At 43.2% G+C, this 21,226-nt stretch overlaps 1 protein-coding gene across 2 annotated transcripts in view; it reads left to right on the top strand.

Moving 5' to 3' along the window:
* Positions 1 to 327: 327 nt before the first annotated feature.
* Positions 328 to 21,226, top strand: part of LOC134644162 (MAM domain-containing glycosylphosphatidylinositol anchor protein 2-like) — a 186,642-nt gene continuing 165,743 nt past the window's right edge. For both annotated transcript variants that reach the window (XM_063496913.1, XM_063496912.1), the window contains exon 1: positions 328 to 1,057. In XM_063496913.1, coding sequence (XP_063352983.1) covers positions 985 to 1,057 — 73 coding nt within the window. In that variant the 5' untranslated portion in view covers positions 328 to 984. The remainder of the gene's footprint in view (positions 1,058 to 21,226) is intronic.

The raw sequence follows: 21,226 nt of genomic DNA, 5'->3' as shown, positions 1-21,226 counted from the left end.
TGGTGGAGAGTTGTGGTGAGCGCTGGTCTTAAGCAGGTTTCCAGGTGGAAACCGTTATTCAGAGGTAAAACCCCGCACTCACCCGGACCATGACACCCTGCACCAGTAATTCCCATTTAACAGCTGATTAGGGAGAAAATAAAATGTATTACTTAATAATAATAATTATTATTATTTTATAATAAGCGCGATATTTTAGCACAGTGAAATCCAAAGATTGTAGATTTCGCAGCTGAATCAGCCATAAACACGGCGGATGAGCTGGCAGGTGACTTTTACTTTGATATACAAATACCGGAAGTCCTTCCGTTCTCCGTTCCCGCGACTTTACTGCTCGGTTCGCTGAGTGACGTCTCTCACCGACCGGTGAAATACACCGACAAATCGACCGGACTGACCGCTTATCCGTCTTTGCTGGAACTCACGGCATCACGGACTGCCCCTCTCCTCTCCCCGGCCTGAAGGGCCGAGCCGCTGACACTAACACGGGACACGGAGCGGTGGCGCTTCTCCGCAGGATGATGGATGTATCTCCGATACTGACCGACGGACGCGCATCCCGGCGGACTCGGCGGACGGTCAGCGCACACTTTTGACCAGCTCAAAGAAGACTGACGCACCGGCTGTTTGCTCCTTCAGTTTTAATCCTTTCCCCCGGAATGTCATCATCAAGGAGCGAGTAAAGCATCTGCTCTCTCCGGGTGCCGCTGGACGTCTTTCTCCTCAAGGGTTTCTGGCGCTTTTAGCAAACGTTAGCACCGGTATGAGCAGAACCGCATCTGCCCGTCATATCTAACCGGGGTCGGAGGGTGCTAGCAGGGAAATATTTGGATCTGTGGATGAGAGCCGGTCACCGGGTGGGATTGTGTACGGAGCGGAGGAGGAGGACGGAGGAAGAGCAGCGGCAGCAGCGGAGAACCGAACTACCATCCTCATCCCCGGAGGGGGGGAGAAGCAGCGACGAGGCCACAGGACGATGTGAAGATGGGGGTAGTTTTCGGTCTCCTGTGGCTGTTTACCGGCTTCCTGCAGGGCGTGCACGGCCAGGGCGTGTACGGTAAGGACGTCATTAGCATACAATTCAAATATTTTGAGTTAACACATGCACGCGCACCTTACATGTTACGTGAATGCGATTTTGAGTGCACGCGAGCGGCGTTGATCTCGGAGTATTACAAACAGCAACTTGACCTTGTGAGGGATTTAGCTCCTGTATGTATGTGTGTGTGTGTGTGTGTGTGTGTGTGTGTGTGTGTGTGTGTGTGTGTGTGTGAGCGTGCGTGGCTGCTTCGTGGTTCATTCAGTCCTGTCACACTCATGCCTGGCCTAAAGGCACAACAGGTAGGCTGCTACACAAACACAGATATACACACCTGTGCATACAGGGACAGCCGCAGTGGTAATCCTGCATCATGGTCCCAGCAGTGCCGTTATTAGATGGCGCTGTGGTTTCGGTGTGTGCCGGTGGTTCTGTATGAAGCAGCCTGCAGCTCCGTGCAGCAGGAGATGGTGACATGATGCTGCTGCTGCTGCTGTTTTCATTGTATCAGTCCTAACATGACCGGGCACTGGAAATGACCGTTCTTTTACTGGTATGCTGCTGGTTGGTTCCTGTAGTTACTGTAACACAGCCCAGCTCCTGCACGGTGTACATAAACCCCGATCTTCTTATTTTCCCTTACTTGCACATTTCACATATTCTGGTGTAATATGGTGTCATAACTGTGTCCTGCTATATTGTAGTCCAGAAAGTTCCATGTACTATAATACTATGTTGTTTTTCAGCTGATGATCTGCTTATTTCTGTGTCGTAGCTCTTAGTAAATACAGTTAGTGTGTTACCGTAGACAGTGTGCTGGTGCTCAGGCATCTGCTGTTTCAGCCTCTTACTTTATAAATGCCCTTTTTACAACACTGCATTTTCCAATGTCTATTTTATAATTTTATATTTGACTTTTAAATTTTGGCCTATGGCATTGATTCCCAATTCAAAGCATGTAATGGCCAACAGTTGTATTTTGATGGTTGTGCTGGGCTGCACCCTGAACAGCAGCATCGCTGACCTGCTTTTACAGCCAGGTAACCAGAGTTTTGTCCTACACTTTTCAGTGTTTGCTAATTTTATGAAATGAAATACTATTACAACATGTCAGTGCAGCCAGCCAATCATAAGTGATAATACCCCACACTGAGCTTATAACAAGCAAGCTAGTTTGATTTCAAATGTACAAGTCATCTCCATCTTTGTCTGACCACAGAAATTCAATACGATTTATTTACACAGCACCGAATCAGCACAATCCCCTCAAGGTGCTTTATACTGTAACACAGACCCTACAATAACACACAGAGAAAAACCCAACAATCATATGACTCCCTATGAGCAAGCACTTTGGCGACAGTGGGAAGGAAAAACTCCCTTTTAACCTCCGGCAGAACCAGGCTCAGGGAGGGGCGGAGCCATCTGCCAGAGATTAATAACATGTATGATTCAGTGCAGGCCACGACCAGAGTGACCAGATCATTAGTTTATGCACATGTCCACATGTCAGAAACATGTTAGCCCTTGATATGTCTGTGTCGAGTCAAAAATCTCTATGACATCAGTAGGTGACATGCAGCAGGAGTGTGTGAGTGTGCTGCAGAGAAATACTAAAATGCAGCATGTGGACGTCAGCGTGGACCTTGATGCTCAGTGGACCCTAGTGGATCCGTATGTATTTACTTTTGTAAAAACACATGGCTGTGCTCAGCATAAAACACAACCATACCTTCAGAGCCTGGACGCTGAAGCCCAGGTGGGCACCCTTTAAAGCTCTTTTCTGTGGCCATCATTTATTTCCTGTAGAGGTTTATGGAAACTCGTCCTTGGTCTTGACATCAGCAAACTCTTCTCTGAGGAGTTTTTGGGCCCACACACTCATTTTCTAACCCATTTTGTAAATGTTGGTCGTTTCATCCAAAAGGAGGATTAGCTAGGGTATGTTTACTGACCTGTCCAGGGTGCACCCTGCCTCCCCCCCCCCCCGCAACACTGACAAGGATAAGCTGAAGAGAACGGATGGATGGATTCATGGGTGGATGCATGGATGGATGCATGGGTGGATGGATGGATGGATGGATGCATGGATAGATGGATGGATGGATGGATGCATGGATAGATGGATGCATGGGTGGATGGATGGATGCATGGATGGATGCATGGGTGGATGGATGGATGCATGGATGCATGGATGGATGGATGGATAGATGGATGGATGCATGGATAGATGGATGGATGGATGGATGCATGGATGGATGGATGCATGGATGGATGCATGGATAGATGGATGGATGGATGCATGGATAGATGGATGGATGGATGGATGCATGGATGGATGCATGGGTGGATGGATGGATGGATGGATGCATGGATGGATGGATGGATGGATGGATGGATGCATGGGTGGATGGATGGATGGATGCATGGATAGATGGATGCATGGATGGATGGATGCATGGATGGATGGATGCATGGATAGATGGATGGATGGATGGAGAGATGATGGATGGATAGATGGATGGATAGATGATGGATGGATGGATGGATGGATGCATGGATAGATGATGGATGGATAGATGGATGGATAGATGATGGATGGATGGATGGATGGATGGATGGATGGATGGATGGATGGATAGATGGATGGATGGATGGATGCATGGATAGATGGATGCATGGATGGATGCATGGGTGGATGGATGGATGGATGGATGGATGCATGGATAGATGGATGCATGGATGGATGGATAGATGGATGGATGGATGGATGGATGATGGATGCATGGATGGATGCATGGGTGGATGGATGGATGGATGCATGGATAGATGGATGCATGGATGGATGGATAGATGGATGGATGGATGCATGGATGGATGGATGCATGGATAGATGGATGGATGGAGAGATGATGGATGGATAGATGGATGGATAGATGATGGATGGATGGATGGATGGATGCATGGATAGATGATGGATGGATAGATGGATGGATGGATGGATGGATGGATGGATGCATGGATAGATGGATGCATGGATGGATGCATGGGTGGATGGATGGATGGATGGATGCATGGATAGATGGATGCATGGATGGATGGATAGATGGATGGATGGATGCATGGATGGATGGATGGATGGATGCATGGATGGATGGATGCATGGATAGATGGATGGATGGATGGATGGAGAGATGATGGGTGGATAGATGGATGGATAGATGATGGATGGATGGATGGATGCATGGATAGATGATGGATGGATAGATGGATGGATAGATGATGGATGGATGGATGGATGGATGAAAGGATGGATGGATGGATGGATGGATAGATGGATTGATGGATGCATGGATGGATGCATGGATGGATGGATGCATGGATAGATGGATGGATGAATGGATGCATGGATAGATGGATGGATGGATGGATGGATGGATGCATGGATGGATGGATGCATGGATGGAAGGATGGATGGATGGATGCATGGATAGTTGGATGGATGGATGGATGGATGGATGCATGGATAGTTGGATGGATGGATGGATGCATGGATGGATGGATGGATGGATGCCAGTATTGACATGACCTTGAAATAATATTATGATCAGATTTTGTTGTAATTATAGATATCAGATGGTAGTTTCAATAATCATCTGCAGCACTTTCACCAGCCTGATCTAAAGAGGACGTACCTGTTTAAATATCAGTATGCTGACAGCAGGCCTGTTGAAAAACCTCACAACAAAAGAATGGTTGTTGTGCAGTAATTTTACTCATATCCAAGTAAACATGTGTGATGCTGTTGAGAGCATGATCAGGGTCGGTGTGGACGTGATCGTGTGTCGGGGCGTCTGCTGCGTGTCGCTTTGTCGTAGATGCTGTGTAAGAGAGGCCATCACGTCTGAGTTTGGATATCATTTCTCAGCAGTGGATTGTTGTTTGTGAACCGCACTCTCATGTTCTTGATGACTCTAAGTAATAAATTAGATGTGAAGCAGATGTTTCTGTTAGACCAGAGCGTTATCCCCTCCAGCACGTCTGTCACAGCCGTCGGTGTGGTATGGTTGGGATGAGAGCGTGCTGTGGAGACACTGTCGCATGTTCTGACCTGAGGTCAACCAATCGCATAAAGTACATGAAAGAAAACAACTAATACTTTATTTTTTCCTTTCATAACTGAATAACAATAAATGACTTCACTGTTTGGTCTGTGATTACTACTAATAATAAGAGTAGATAAATACTTTGATATAAATGTAATTTGATTACAGATTACACCTACACCAAAATGGTTCATTTATTGAATCCATCAGCTTTGACCTGCTCACACCCAGCAGCATCGCTGTGCTCTGCTTCTCTGCTGCTTCAGTGCTGGGGTCCAAAGAGTGTGTGTATCTGTTTGTGTTTGGTTCTTGTGTTACTCTACGATATGGCCTTTATAGTGTATGGCCTCACACACTATAAAGCTTTGGTGACAGTCTCACACACCAACACTGTTTGTGTTGTTTATGTGACCAGTAAACAAAAGGCAGCCAAACAGGAGTTTCAACAATTCCAGTGTAACATCAGGTAGAAATCCTGTAGTGTGTGTGTGTGTCAGTGTGTCAGTGTGTGTGAGTGTGTCAGTGTGTGAGTGTGTGTGTGTGTGTGTGTGTGTGTGAGTGTGTGTGTCAGTTACAAATAGCCAGGATGTTTGAACGCAGCTGTTCTTGTAGGTCTTTACAGTCTAAGTGGGTAAATGAGCAGATCACCACGGTGATGTTGGTGAGAAAACTGGAAACAAAACTTTTAATTCTTTTAAATACATTTGTTCAACTGTTCAATTCTTTCATTTTTCTTGTTGTCTAAATATGGATCACTAGGATTGGTGTGTAATCTGTTTAATCTAATAGTCTTATATCCAATGATAGGGAAATTCACAGCTTTGTGTCAGATAACACAAAGCTGAAACTCATTGCTAACCAGTCGCCATGGGTCGTCTAAAATAGATCGTGAGACAGAACAATCTTGATTTTGTTTGAACTATTTATATGTGATGCAGATATTTGACAAAATATTAGATAAAAAAGTGAAGCTCTCAATTTACCGGTCGCTCTACGTCCCTACCCTCACCTATGGCCACGAGCTGTGGGTAGTGACCGAAAGAACGAGATCGCGAAATGAGCTTCCTCTGAAGGGTGGCTGGCCTCTCCCTTAGAGATAGGGTGAGAAGTTCAACCATCTGGGAGGGGCTCAGAGTAGAGCCGCTGCTCCTCCACATCGAAAGGAGCCAGTTGAGGTGGTTCTTGCATCTGACAAGGATGCCTCCTGGGCGCCTCCTGGGTGAGGTGTTCCAGGCATGTCCTACCGGGAGGAGGCCCCGGGGCAGACCCAGGACACGCTGGAGAGATTATATCTCTCGGCTGGCCTGGGAACGCCTTGGTGTTCCTTGGATAAGCTGGAGGAGGTGGCTGGGGAGAGGGAGGTCTGGTCTTCTCTTCTTAGGCTGCTGCCCCTGTGACCCGGCCCCGGATAAGCGGAAGAAGATGGATGGATGGATAAAAAAACCATGGCAACAAAACTGTGCTGTGATATAGTTTGTTCCAGTAGTGCTGGTTAGCTGGATTAGCATATTGGCTGTCACTGATTAGTCAAGTCCATATCTGTTATCAGCTGTATTTTTGGGGATGCACGTATAACTCACAGCTAGAGCTGGGCGATATAAGATTTTTTCATATCACGATATGTTTTTTTCATTTCAGGCAATAACGATATATATCACGATATAAGCCAAATAACTATATTTGTAAGATTTAAATGTGCCGTTGCTCACGAGTAAAATGTGAAATAATCTGCAGCTTGTTTTGATTTAAATATTTATTTCCCATAATAAGTTCAACAGGGTAGATGTACTTAAGGAACATGAGACTTCAGTTTCAGATAAATAAAGGCAAATATTGCAAACTACACAAAAGGCAGCCGCTAAAGCGTTTAAGTTTCAAAATAGAACAAACAAAACAAACTACTAAATTGTCAATTCCACTTAGAAACAAAATTTTAATTCTAAAAATAAATCTTAGTTCGTTTTACAGAAGAACAGACAAAATTGACTAACTTTTGTCAATATCAAATAAACTGAGAACTAAAAGGAAATTCTCAATCTCTCCTTGTTGTATAGCTTAGCTTTTCAAACAGTTTTAACAGTTACTTTAGTCTGACAAACTCTCTGTTACTCTGTTTTTTGTCAGACTTGAAATAGCCGAAATACCTTCACACTACGGAACTTCTATGGCCCTTCCGTTCGACAATCTCTCCGGCATTGGAACCATCATCTGTTTTCTCTTCCGTAACCTTCGGTCACGCTCTCGGTTGATTTTTCTCTAGTCGGCAAACTCATTTCCTTCATTACCCGGGCAGCCCGGCTGCAAAAACAAATCCACATGTGCGCCTTGGCACTTGTGCTGTACGTAACAAGTCACGTGACGTGACGCTGCGGCTGTGATTGGTTCGGCTCTGCGCTACTTAATTTGGATTGGCTGTTCTGTGGGCTTCCAGAAACAGTCCAGCTGCTGCATCAGTGACACAGGGGAAAACTCCAGGTGATTGGTCCGAGCTCACTGTTGAACAAGTGAGCACGTGTATAATATGGGCTGTACCATCAGCTTTTTACATTTACTGATGTACAACAGCGAAACATGAGAACTGACAGGCAGAAATCATAAAATCCAGAAACGTTTGTCTTTAGTGCTCGTCAGTCATTCCTGTTTGTTGTGAGGACACTGCCTCCACAAGTGTTTATGAGGACCTTGACTCTCAGTCACAGGTGGTCAGATAGAGACCCAGCAGCATGTGGCACTCGGGACATCCTTCAGATCACAAAGCATTGCGTCCTCCTCACAGACAGCCAACACATTAGTCATGTCTTCTCCTTCACCACCATAATCCAGATCCCTTCCCCTCGGTCAGCACGTCTTTATTATCTGTGGGCTCGAAAAGAGTTCAAAGTAAGAAACCTTTGCCATCCTTGGTCTACAGTGCTGGTCTCTGTGAGCTGAGCCTGAACATGCTGGGACCTGCTCTCAAGTTTAAAGTCTACATTTAGAGTAAAATGTAGACTTTAAATTTTAAATGTAGAATTGCAAAAACAAGTCCAAATGGAGCTGTCAGGTATTTCATGGAAAAATGTAACTTTTACAACAGAAGGAAGTTACTTTGTTGACAAATGATGTTCATCTGATGAAAACAAGGTGATGAGCTGTCTCGACACTATCGATGAATAAAATGGAAATGAAGATGTTCTGGAGGTGATCCAGTCAGAGGCGATCTCCTAGAGATGATGTAGATGTATGAATGCTTTGCATTTGGTTTCAGGGAAAATGAGACACTTTGTAAACGTGTGGAGCAACTTTACACTTTAGATGTGAGTCGTTTAGATTTAATCTGCTATAATCTTATGATATCATCTAAAAGAATTTAGATGGCGACATTAGAATTCAAACTAAGTGATGTTTAAGTCATGATTTGCTGTCAGTTTAGACTCTGCTGTGGGGTTTTTCTTTTGTTTGGAAGATGCTAACAAACCGCAGCACTTATGACATACATGCATGTCAGGGCTCGCAAAATCGCTAGCCCGACGTCCCGGGGCTAGCGTTTTTTCCAGTCGGGCTACCAAAATCCATTTCAGCCCTGCCCGTCGGGCTATCATAGGAAGGAAAGATATGCCAATGCTTTTGCATTCTTTCGCAAATGTAGCTGAGTAATTATGTCATCGGCATCGATGAGCCACTGTCAATATGTGACACATTGAAATCGCGTTTGAACTTGCGCTTGTTTTTTGCTTTCACTTTCACTTTGCGATCGCGCGAACTGTGTATAGAGAGCAGCAGCACTGATTGGTAAGTCACAGATTAATTGCACACCAATTCCTCTGGCATCGTCTTATCAATCGTTAGCTTACTATCAAACATGACAAGTGAAATCTCCTGCAGCAAGCTTAAACATGTGATAGAGGTTGACTGCGCAGAGAATTGCTGATCGTTATGTAAGTACGTGTGTAAAAGCAGATGGATTTACGCAGGTATTTTAGTTCTGCAGAGCCAAACAAGACAGGTCAGGGTGAAGAAGGGGCAGCCAAAGAAAAGCCTACCACAAAACGGAAAAGTTATGACAAATCAGACTATGAGGCAAAAGGAAAGCGCAGCTTTTTTGGTTTCATGGACAAAAGAATTTATGTGGCTGGAATTTGACGAGCTAAATAACATAATGTTCTGCCGGGTGTGTTGTGAGTTTCCCTCGATTTCTGAGTCGACAAGCGCCTTTGTTACTGGGACCAGTCATTTTAAGAAAGACCCCATCAGAACCCATGAGAAATGCAAGAAATGCATTATTGCTCAGTCTGCAGTATCTTTCCCAGAACAAACACCAATTGCAAAAAACATACTAAAAATAAACCAAGCATAACAAGAAGTCCTGAAAAATCTGTTTAGAACAGCGTGCTATGTTGCAAAGAGTGAACTACCATTGGCAAAATTTAGCAGTCTTTGCAAACTTCAAAAAGCAAATGTCCTAGATCTTGGTTCCACTTGCCTCTTACCCATGATTTCAGTGGAAATTTCAAATTCAGGATCTGACACAGACTGATTCATGTTCTACACAGTTCTTGCAAGTTCATAGAAATTTCTGTTCAATTAGAACCAAATATTTGAGTTGATGATTGTAATTTGTTGTTGTAATTTGTGTTTTAAATATTTTTAGACTGATGTTTTGTTTCCTTTACAATATTATACATTAAAGTATAATATTGTAAAGGAAACAAAACATCAATCAAAAAATTGTCCTCTTTTTTTTATTCGGGCTACTTAAATTTATTTTGGGCTACCAAAAACTGACGAGTGCCTGCCCGAAGGGCTACCAGGGATTTTGAAATTTTGCGAGCCCTGCATGTTACCTGACATCCTGGAAGGCTGGCAGAAGTAACCCGGAGCGTGAGCATCAAAGTGCTCACCATAGCTGTTCACATTGGTCTTCTGTGTGTTTCCCTACTAATAACACCACAGTGTGTGTTTGCTTTGGGCAGAGTCTGACCGTGTGACGTCACCTCACACCCAGATTATCTGTAATCTTATATGTGACAGATTAGAGAAGAGGAGGCGTATTACATCACAGCCAATGTTACTTACATCGGTGCTGATGCGTCTGCGGGGCCGTGCTGTTATAACTCGATTTTTACCAAAACTCGTGTTCAAACAGAAGCTGTGAGGCTGCAGGAGGAGAGGGAGGAAGGACAGGAAGGGGATTAGGTAGCAACATCTGTGTGTTTGTACTGGAACATTTGGTGAATGGAGGCCTGGTTGTTCTGCTGGTTTCTGCCACAGAGGCTTTGGGACGAGCTGAGCTCAAATGATAAGTTGACTAATCTATGAGACAGAAAATTAATTTCAAACTTGATTATCTTTTAGCTCAATTTGAGAACAAAAGGAGGACAGTGTCTCTGGTCCAAACTACAGACCTATAAATTCTTACATTATTTGAAAGTGTCACATGTGTTACATGACCATGGTTTGCAGCTGCAGCAGGTAAACTGAATGTTTATTGTATACTTGAAATTTCCTGCTGAAGTCATGTGTTTGTTTCACCACATGCCTTTGAGATGTAGATTACAGCCACATGTGAGCTTTACACGATGGAGCTCTTCCTGTCACAGATGCTTTGTACATGGGTGTATACAGCTGTATTGCAGTGTGAGCTTTAGTGCTTCTGCAGCATGGTGGTCACCAGCATGACTGAGGAGGACGCTGAGCAGATGGATGTGTGCAGGCCACACTTTGGGACGTACCCTCAGGATCCAAACAGCATGACCCTCCTGGTTCACTGATCCCCTCTGCACCTGGAGGGAGTGACCTTTTCTTTTTGTCTGTGCATTATGAGATAAATATTTATGAGCTTTTTAAACTGTGGATTTATTTGATATCCATCCATCCGCTTATCCTTTTCTGTGTCAGGGTGGCGCTGGAGCCTACCCCAGCTGTCATAGGGCGAGAGGCGAGGTACACCCTGGACAGGTCTCCAGTCTGTCGCAGGGCTAACACACGGGGACAGACAACCATTCGCACCCACGGACAATTTAGACATCCACAAACTGCATGTCTTTGGACTTTGGGAGGAAGCCGGAGCACCCGGGGAGAACCACACAGACAGACCCCGACCTGATGGTGGAATTGAACTCAGGACATTCTTGCTGTGCGGTAACAGTGCTAACCACTGTGCCACCGTGCTGCCCTTTAGTGGATATGGTTGTTTTAAAAATGACACCGTGGTAGGTTCACGGCTGTAACGTTTGTTCAGTTTCAACCATCCAAGTGTGTACTGAACACATCAGCTTTCACACACGTTCACACTAACACACGGTGCTAACAACAACAAATTGTTGCTTTTAGCTTGAAACAAATGATAAACTGAAACACGTGTGTACAGTTAGTAGAATCTCCGTGTGAAACAAAGTGGCAGCTGGACTTTTACCAAATAATCCCCAGTGCCGCCTGCAGCAGCTGCTGTTTGTTCATGGGGCTCAGCTACTGCTGGTGATGTCCTGACCAGAGCTTACAGCATGTAAAAGGCTGCCAGCTTAGCTAGCTGGACCTCTCCTTTGTGGGTCTGGGATCTCATTTATAAGAAGAATGTGAGCACAAAAGCCAAAAATCCTGTGAGGAGAAAAACATTTATGAAACTTGGATGTAGGGCTGTTCGATATAAGGATATATATTGGATCACGATATAAAAACGTCTATCGGTTCGTTTTACGCTATCGTTTGTTTCGTGGTGTCGCAAAATAAACTGTTTACAGCAATATTTTTTCATGGTTTTGACGGTCACTGTAGAATTTCTTGAAGTTCTCTCTTTCTCTTATATTTAATATAACCACACTACGGACGCACAAGCGACTGTTTTTATGCGTTGTCGTTAGCAACAACAATCGTCTGGCTCCGCCGTCCGCTTGTTTATTTTCCACATAAACCTTTCACAATAAAGCTGAAGATCCTGTTGAGATTTTTCAAAATAAACTGAATCACGTGAAAGAGTATGCAGAGTGTTTACAGATGAGAAGCTAAAAAGAGCCGTCAGGTGCTAAAAGATAAAGCTTAGAACATCTGTGTAATAAATACTCACAAAGAAAACTGTTTCAGCTTATGTAACACTGGACTGCAGGTACACGGCGCCCAGCTGAAAACACGTCACGGAGGTCGAGCTGCCCGAGATTCACAGAATTAGCTGAAAATGTAAAATGTTTGTGATATATATCGTTGTCGGGACGATCTTATATTGGGATATGAGAGTCTGGTCATATCGCACAGCCCCACCTGATAGACACAAATGCACGCAGTGTGCCTTTATGGATCAGAGTCAACCTGGATATGTGTGCATGTGGGCGAGCCTTGTACGCACAGTTTCAACCAGAAACACAGCAAAGATTTTACCTGCTCACTGTTCTCTTCTTTACTTTACAACATAAAGCAGCTTGTTGTGATTTGGTGCTATAGAAATCAAATGTAATTGAATAATTGAATTTTCCCCTTTGAGAGTACGTTCTCTCCCAGTGCCTTAGAAATGGAGATTCCAAATATCCCGGAAAATCTTTGTAATATTTATTAAAACGACATCAGTTTCCTTCAGAGGGTGAACTGCCAGATAAAACTCTTTGAACAGTTGCAGCATCACTGACTAGAAGGAGCCAGCTCTCAGACCCCAGCGTTAGTCCCGGACCTCCCTGATGACACTGAAGCTGTCTGGGAAAGTGTGAACCTTGGTTCGTCCGATGAGTCAGCCGCTGTCATCCTTCGATGGCTGCTCCATCGTCACCGTGGCTCAGCCTGCAGTCAGTCAGTCAGTGTTGTTGTTGCTGTGCTCTCTGGCAGTCAGATGTGTTGTTTGATTTGTTGTTGGTGACACTGATCTGATTTCACAGCCATATGGGCTCATTTTCTGCCTCATAAACTCTCCTCAGCACAATGAAGTTAAAGCTCATTTGGATGGAAAAGGTCAAATACAAACAGCCAGTCTGCCGCACACTCGCTCTGCATTTGGCAGCTTTTCACTCAACGACTCCAAACCACAGGTTGAGGAGCCGACGGCGCCTCCTGTAGGCCGCTCCGTTCACTGCAGGCGCCACACTTATTCACACAGTCTGGAGAATTTATGTCCAGATCCATGTGTAGGACTGAGCACAACATAAAAGCACACTAAGACGTCATCAGACTGAACACTTTTTGTTGCCTTTTATCGTCTGATTTGAGTAAATATGAAGATTTTACAGTGAGTATGTGTTTCGTGGGTGGGAGTGGGTCTAGACGGTTTCCAGGCTTTCTATACGTATTTTATTTTAATGCAGATCAAATTCAACTGAAGCTGGTACAAGGTGTCATTTTCTCTTGTGAGATCAATGTTTTTGCGTTTCGTTCCTGACAGTTATGATTCTTAATCATAACTGAGATTAAAAATCAATCAGCCGGGTTGAACATAAAGAGGATGCTTTAATTTAGTGAGTAGCACTCTGTATGAGCAGATGATGATTACGATTTGGGGAAAAAGAATAGTTTGTTACTCTCTCTGGTCTAAAAATGTTTCTTTGTTTGTTTGTTGTATGTATTGGTGCTTTGTGGTGTGTAATGTCCCCAGATGGTGGTTGTTACGCACCTTTGTTAGCCAACCACCTTTAAACAACTAAAACATAAATAAAAGAACATTTTATCTAAGAATATCCAAATACTGGAGAACGACCGCTGTCCCGACTTCTGATCCCACACGAAGTGTTTGTGGGATATTGCAACATAACAAATGTCTTAATCGACCAATCAGCAAGCATTAGCAGAGTGCTAGCATTTTACGAGCACTGTCAAGTCACCTATAAAAAAGCTGAAGGATGTAAGTGTTTTTGTTTTTGGATACACTCACACTGTACTCGCAATATTTATATATGTATGTAAACATACATATATTTTATGTTTTTCAGACAATGTCTAAAATAATTGCTGTTCATTAATTAGCTTTTGAGTATCCTCTGCTGCTCGACTCTGCTGTTAGACTGAAACCACCTTCTGTAAAATGGGACTGACATCAGTTTCTGACTGCTGGAAATATGTCAGTGCAATGGGTCCAATGCTAAAGCTAGCCTGAACACAACTGTACATAATCAGACTGAGGTGTGAAGATCTGGTAACAGATACTTGTTGTGTTCATCCCCAGTACTGACCACTGAGCACTGATCATGGTGGAGTTTAGTTGAGTTTGGAGGAGGTGGGTTTTCAGTTTGTGTGTTTCTGATGAAGCTAATGCCTTTGCGAGGACTGTCTTCTCCCTACACTGAACGTGATTTGTTCCCAAACCATACAACATAAGTCTGGACCTGGTCCCATAAATTTATGGGCGCTAGCCAAAAACTGTCCACTAATGCTCTCCTGGCCACGTACGTCTTCACACAAGTGCAGCCTCACACTGCTCAGGAATCTATACAGAATCTGTTTGTGTGTTTTTTTTGGAAACACCTTCAGTTACTGCAGCAGGACCGTTCAATCAACATACAACCACACACTTCTGTGACAGTCAGTAAAAGTATAGATTTCAAGGCACTTTGCCTAAAATGCAAACCTAAACCAAAATGAAGTGTAAACACTTGAAACAGCCTGACGGTGCAGAAGTTTCCTCCCAACAAGAAATCTGTGATTATCCGTTTTCTAGAGGACATGAGCTACTTTCTTTCCAACATTATTTAAATGTTAAAATCCCCCAACATTGTGTTTTGTAAATAATTTAAAACAGATGTAAAACAAATAAGATGCTATCCTCTGTGCTGTTGCATGCTGGGACAGCAGGCCGAGGGTCGCAGGTGCCAACAGACTCAAACTGATCACAAGGACAGTAAAGCTGTGTGGATGGAGCTGGACTCTGTCAGGCAACACCTCCCACACACTCTGTGACGTGCTGGCCAGTCACAGGAGCACAGTGAGAGACTGAGATTACCCATAATGCACCACTGACCGACACAGGAAATCATTCCTGCCTGTGGTTATCTCTGTACAACTCCCCCATTGAATGCACAGCACACAGTGCAGCAGTTACACGTCCTCTACAGACAAAACAACAGAAACAACGTTTTACAGTTTAGAGTAAAATCTCACTCATATTTATCTAATCTCTGTAATACTCTGGATATTCATCATTTTGCTATTTGTAGTTATATTAGAGCTAATTCTTATATTTGGTAACTTTACAATATATTGTCTGTGAAGGTTCTCAGTCATCCAGGTCATCGTAGTCTAAGGAGCTGGGAAAGAAAAGCGTCTGGACTTCGTTAAGCTGCACCTCTCATTCGAGAAGCTTCTTCAGCTCTGTTTGTTTGTTTGTAATATATTGTATTAATTGATTTAGTTCAGTCTGTTATTGTCTTAGAGAAACTGTAACCACATCATGTAGGAATTAATAAGATATTCTAATTCTTAACTCTTAAAACTGGAAACATTTTTGCGTAGTCTGTGGGGGTCGATTTGGTTTGGGGCAAGCCTCCAGTGGTCATTAGAGGAACTGCAGTTTCTGGTACTTCACCTTTAGCTTCATTTTTCAGCCCAGGAAAATGTCACTGCTTTATAACCAGCATTTCCACCAGCATGTGAGGCAAGCTGCCAGTGGCTTACGAGCCTGTTATGTGTGGAGACAGAGGTAGCATTAGCTGATCGACAAACCTCCTACAGATATTGAAATGAACCACATCGCACAGTGTTCAGGCCTTTTTGTTACTGTATCTAAATGTTTGAAATGACCCCAGCCTCTTCAGTACTAATATGAATCTACATAACACTTCAGCCATGTACACGTCAAGTCTGAAACATCCTCAGAAGTTCTTTTTTAAATATATATAACAGGGGTGAGAGGTGTAGTAATACTATTTCCTACTAGTCTTAGCAGCTCGTAGTTAGTATTATTATACAATTTACTATTTGCTTCATTCACATGTCCCGGCTGGACCCTTTATAGTGTCTTACCCAGTTCTCATGGCTGCCAAAGCTTTGTTTTGGTACTCTTCGGAAGGTTGGTAGTTTGATTCCCAGCTCTGTCATCCTCGGGCAAACTACTGAATCCTATGTACCCTCCTTTGAGTGGCGCTGTCACTTGGTGTTCACTCTCTCTATGGTAGAGCATCACCTCCTGTTCCACAGTGGTGTTTTCATGTAGCTTATCTACGTAGCTATTTAATGAAAAACTTTTAGACATCTTCTTATTTCATAGTGTAATCTTCACATACTTCATCCCAAACACACTCTCTGTGTACTCGCTCATTAATTTATTGTCACAGTATTCACTCACTGTGTCTTTAGGGATTCGCTAGCTTAGCTTAGCTCGAAGCGGACTCACTAGCAGCATGGCCTCTTCACCCATCCTACCTGCACTTTCCTGCTCATTGTGTCAGATGTTTAGTTACTCATCGGCCTCCTTTAGCTGTAATGATACTTGTAATAAATGTAGCATATTTGCAGCTCTGGAGGCCAGGATTACTGAAACCGGAGACTCTCTGTAGCTGGGGGAGCCAAAGGTAGTGTAGGCCCCGCTAGCTGTCCCCCGGCAGACAGAGGTCGATCATCTTGTTAATAATTTTACCTCCTCACTACGTACGACTCTGGATACTGTAGCTCCTGTGAAAACTAAGGTCTCAAATCAGAAGTACCTGACTCCGTGGTATAATTCTCAAACACGTAGCCTAAAGCAGATAACTCGTAAGCTGGAGAGGAAACGGCGTGTCACAAATTTAGAGGATCATCATTTAGCCTGGAGAAATAGTTTGCTGCTTTATAAGAAAGCCCTCCGCAAAGCCAGAACATCTTTCTATTCATCACTGATTAAGGAAAATAAGAACAACCCCAGGTTTCTCTTCAGCACTGTAGCCAGGCTGACAAACAGTCAGAGCTCTGTTGAGCCAACCATCCCTTTAACGCTAACTAGTAATGACTTCATGAACTTCTTCACAAATAAAATTTTAACCATTAGAGAAAAAATTACCAATAATCATCCCACAGATGTAATATTATCTACAGCTACTTTCAGTACCATTGATGGTCATTTAGACTCTTTTTCTCCAATTGATCTTTCTGAGTTAACTTCAATAATTACTTCTTTAGTGAAGGTTACAAATGATCTTCTTATGGCCTCTGACAGTGGACCCGTCTCTGTAGCTTCCCTTAGGCAGTATCATCAGAAGGCACAGCATACATTTTCACTGCTATTCATTTCAATTCAATTCAATTCAATTTTATTTATATAGAGCCAAATCACAACAAAAGTCGCCTCAAGGCGCTTTATAGATACCTATGAAGCGCAGATGCCACCCAGCTCTATCTATCTATGAAGCAGGGCTGCCACGATTAGTCGACTAGTCACGATTACGTCGACTATCAAAATCGTCGACGACAAATTTAATAGTCAATGCGTCGTTTAAAGCCTTGCAAGAGTCTGAAAGACGCAGGAATAAGTAGTAGGATTTAAGGGTGTAATAACAGACTGAAACACAAGATGGCAGCACTGCATGTACAAGGATGCCAGCTGCTGTTAAACCCCGAAGAAGAAGAAGCAACTCCGGTATCGTAGCTGTGTCCAAATTCAGGGGCCGCATCCTTCGGAGGCCGCATTTGAAGGCCGATTACGTTACATTAGTTGTAATATTACTCTTATTATTCTTTCTGGGTCACAAAATAAACTTTTAACATATTTTCAGTCGAGAAAGTAGCTGTGGAAACTTCAAATATCTGCTCGGTTTATCAAGACACCACATATTTGCAAAAGCGCTCCGACATTTTCGGAGTCGTCTGTTAACCACCAGCTCGATAGCGAGCCGGGGTTCAAGGCTCACTAGAGCCGCTGAGAACACCGGACTCCCGGCACATCGTTTTCAAACCCACCGCTGTCTTTCGCTACTCAGGTTAAACATGATATATAAGTCACTTAGATAACTTAAAATGTTATTGTTTGGCTTTTTTCTGTATTTTATTTGTTCCTGAGTAAATCGGTTTGGCTGAGATTAAAGTTATAGTTTTTACACAGCTGAATAAACGTCAAGCAGACAACTGATTATCAGAAGTGTGAGATGCTCCAGAATTTACTCCAGTGTCCTGTTATATTTTAGATAGCAAGGAGCAGACGGTTGAGTTTATTAAACTTCACCGAAACAATCTGCAAATTTCATTAAAATTGAATAAACTATCATCTTGTCTTTATTTTTAGTTAGCACCTTAAACACTTGAAGCTGTAAGCTAATGATAGTTATATAAGAGCAGATGCTGCTGGTGCAATAAGCTGTAGTTTTACGTCCAATGGATGATGATCTGATTAGTCGACTAATCGCAAAAATAATCTGCGACTAGTCGACTATCAAAATAATCGTTTGTGGCAGCCCTACTATGAAGCCAGGTAACACACACCAGTTAGTTAAACTGCAGGAATGTCTTAAAGACATAAAGACCTGGATGGCCGCTAACTTTCTGCTTCTTAATTCAGATCAAACTGAGGTTATTGTACTCGGCCCTGAAAATCTTAGAAATATGGTATCTAACCAGATTCTTACTCTGGATGGCATTACCTTGGCCTCCAGTAACACTGTGAGGAACCTTGGAGTCATTTTTGACCAGGACATGTCCTTCAACGCACATATTAAACAAATATGTAAGACTGCTTTCTTCCATTTGTGCAACATCTCTAAAGTTAGAAATATCCTGTCTCAGAGTGACGCTGAAAAACTAGTTCATGCATTTATTACTTCCAGGCTGGAGTACTGTAATTCATTATTATCAGGATGTCCTAAAAACTCACTGAAAAGTCTTCAGTTAATCCAAAATGCTGCAGCAAGAGTCCTGACAGGGACTAGAAAGAGAGAGCAGATTTCTCCTGTATTGGCTTCCCTTCATTGGCTTCCTGTTAAATCCAGAATTCAAAATCCTGCTCCTCACATACAAGGTCTTGAATAATCAGGCCCCATCTTATCTTAATGACCTTGTAGTGCCATATCACCCTATTAGAGCACTTCGCTCTCACACTGCAGGCTTACTTGTTGTTCCTAGAGTATTTAAAAGTAGAATGGGAGGCAGAGCCTTCAGTTTTCAGGCCCCTCTTCTGTGGAACCAGCTTCCAGTTTGGATTCAGGAGACAGACACTATCTCTACTTTTAAGATTAGGCTTCAAACTTTCCTTTTTGCTAAAGCATATAGTTAGGGCTGGACCAGGTGACCCTGAATCCTCCCTTAGTTATGCTGCAATAGGTGTAGGCTGCTGGGGGATTCCCATGATGCATTGAGTTTTTCCTTTCCAGTCACCTTTCTCACTCACTATGTTTTAATAGACCTCTCTGCATTGAATCATATCTGCTATTAACCTCTGTCTCTCTTCCACAGCATGTCTTTATCCTGTCTTCCTTCTCTCACCCCAACCAATCACAGCAGATGGCCCCGCCCCTCCCTGAGCCTGGTTCTGCTGGAGGTTTCTTCCTGTTAAAAGGGAGTTTTTCCTTCCCACTGTCGCCAAAGTGCTTGCTCATAACTTACAATATAAAGCACCTTGAGGCGACTGCTGTTGTGATTTGATGCTGTATAGATAAAACAGAGTTGAATTCTGCACCCCTTCATACAGCCCTGCTTGTTTCCATGCATGCATGAGTTTTTTGAAAGAGGCTCTATAGATGTGCACTCAGTGTATGAGTGCAAGGTGAGAGTAAAAACGTGCTACATGAGTTACAGCCCATTTACCATGAACTGAACTAGGAGAGAGCAGGACACAGAGACAACTAACCTTATGAACCTGAGAGTGTAGTTAGCCAATAAAATGAGCAGCTGCCCTTTCAGGAAGAAGAACCTTTCCAAAGACATGCTTGTCAGGTTAACTGCTGATTCTAAAGTGTCCGTTTGTGTGACAGTAAATGGTTATTGGTCTGTCCGTGTTAGCCTGATAGAAAAAGCTGATGAGAGGATGTGCCACCATGAGAGAGCTGAAGGGGAAAGGAAGTCTTCATGCACTGGATGTTAAATGTCAGAAGCTACTTCTGTGCATCACAGTGCTATCAAAGAGTCATGTCTGCATAGCACTGTATGAATGAAACCGTGGAACGATGTGTAACGTGTTGTTGTACATTTGTTGTTTCATGTGAAAGTAATGATGAGTTTGTAAGTTGTAAATCAGATAAAATAAAGAGTAAAATTTGATTCTTTTTCCTGTAACTGACACACTGTAATGAAACAGCTGTTTCCTAACATGCAGCTAAATTGGAAAGTTTGAAAATTCAACTGGTTAATGGAATTTTTCAAACTAATGGCTCCATATGTGCAAATGTGTGAAAGCTTGTTATCTGCTGCACTACAGATAAACATAGCTTTTAAACACATTTTAATTTTGATGTGTTTTTGTGGTCGTGCGCTCAATCAGTGTGTGTGTTTGTGCTTCATGCAGCAGAAACACATCAAAGGTTGTCAGGCTTTGCTCGCTGCTCCTTCAGGCTTCACTATCAAAGATATAATTAAGCTAAAGAACACCTACAAGCACTTTATTATCTCCACATTTTCTTTTATCTGGGCTGCTGCCTGGATTCCTGCAGTTTGTTGTCGAGGATGAAGAGCAGCGAGTCGGCTAGTGTTCAGCTATAATCCTGAAGTTTGGGATAATCCAGGTCCTCCGGGGCCGAGGGGAGGGAGGCAGGGAGCAGACCCAGATTACTCTGTGGTGACAAAACTCCACAGAAGTCAGGAGACGTTTTGGCTCATTTGAGTGTCTGTGACATTATGATGAAGAGAACCACAGGAGAGACTGAAACAGACCTCTGAAGATCTGCTGATCTGTTCTTATGCCGGAAATATTCCTTTTATGTCTTTCCTTATTTTCCATCATGTACTGTTTCAGTTTGCCAAGTGTGAGCCAACAGTTTAGGCTTCAGGCTGCTGTAAATACTTTACTCTTGGTCTCTATATGATCATCTGCACAGCTGCCCCGCTGCAAACGTGACTCCAGGAGAGTGTGGCGTTAAAGGGGCAGGAAGTAAAACTGCACTCTTGAGACAAATGAGATGATGGTAAAAGATCAGTGGGGATTAATTTGAAATGTAAATCATGTAGCTACTCTGTTAGTGTCCAGGAAAAACAAATAAGCCGACACAGTTACTGTGCAATAAAGTGACGAGCACGACCA

Source organism: Pelmatolapia mariae, linkage group LG16_19, assembly GCF_036321145.2.
Source record: "Pelmatolapia mariae isolate MD_Pm_ZW linkage group LG16_19, Pm_UMD_F_2, whole genome shotgun sequence".
NCBI lineage: Eukaryota > Metazoa > Chordata > Actinopteri > Cichliformes > Cichlidae > Pelmatolapia > Pelmatolapia mariae.
The sequence above is the reverse complement of the archived record's forward strand: the minus strand, read 5'-3'. Positions and strand labels throughout refer to the sequence as shown.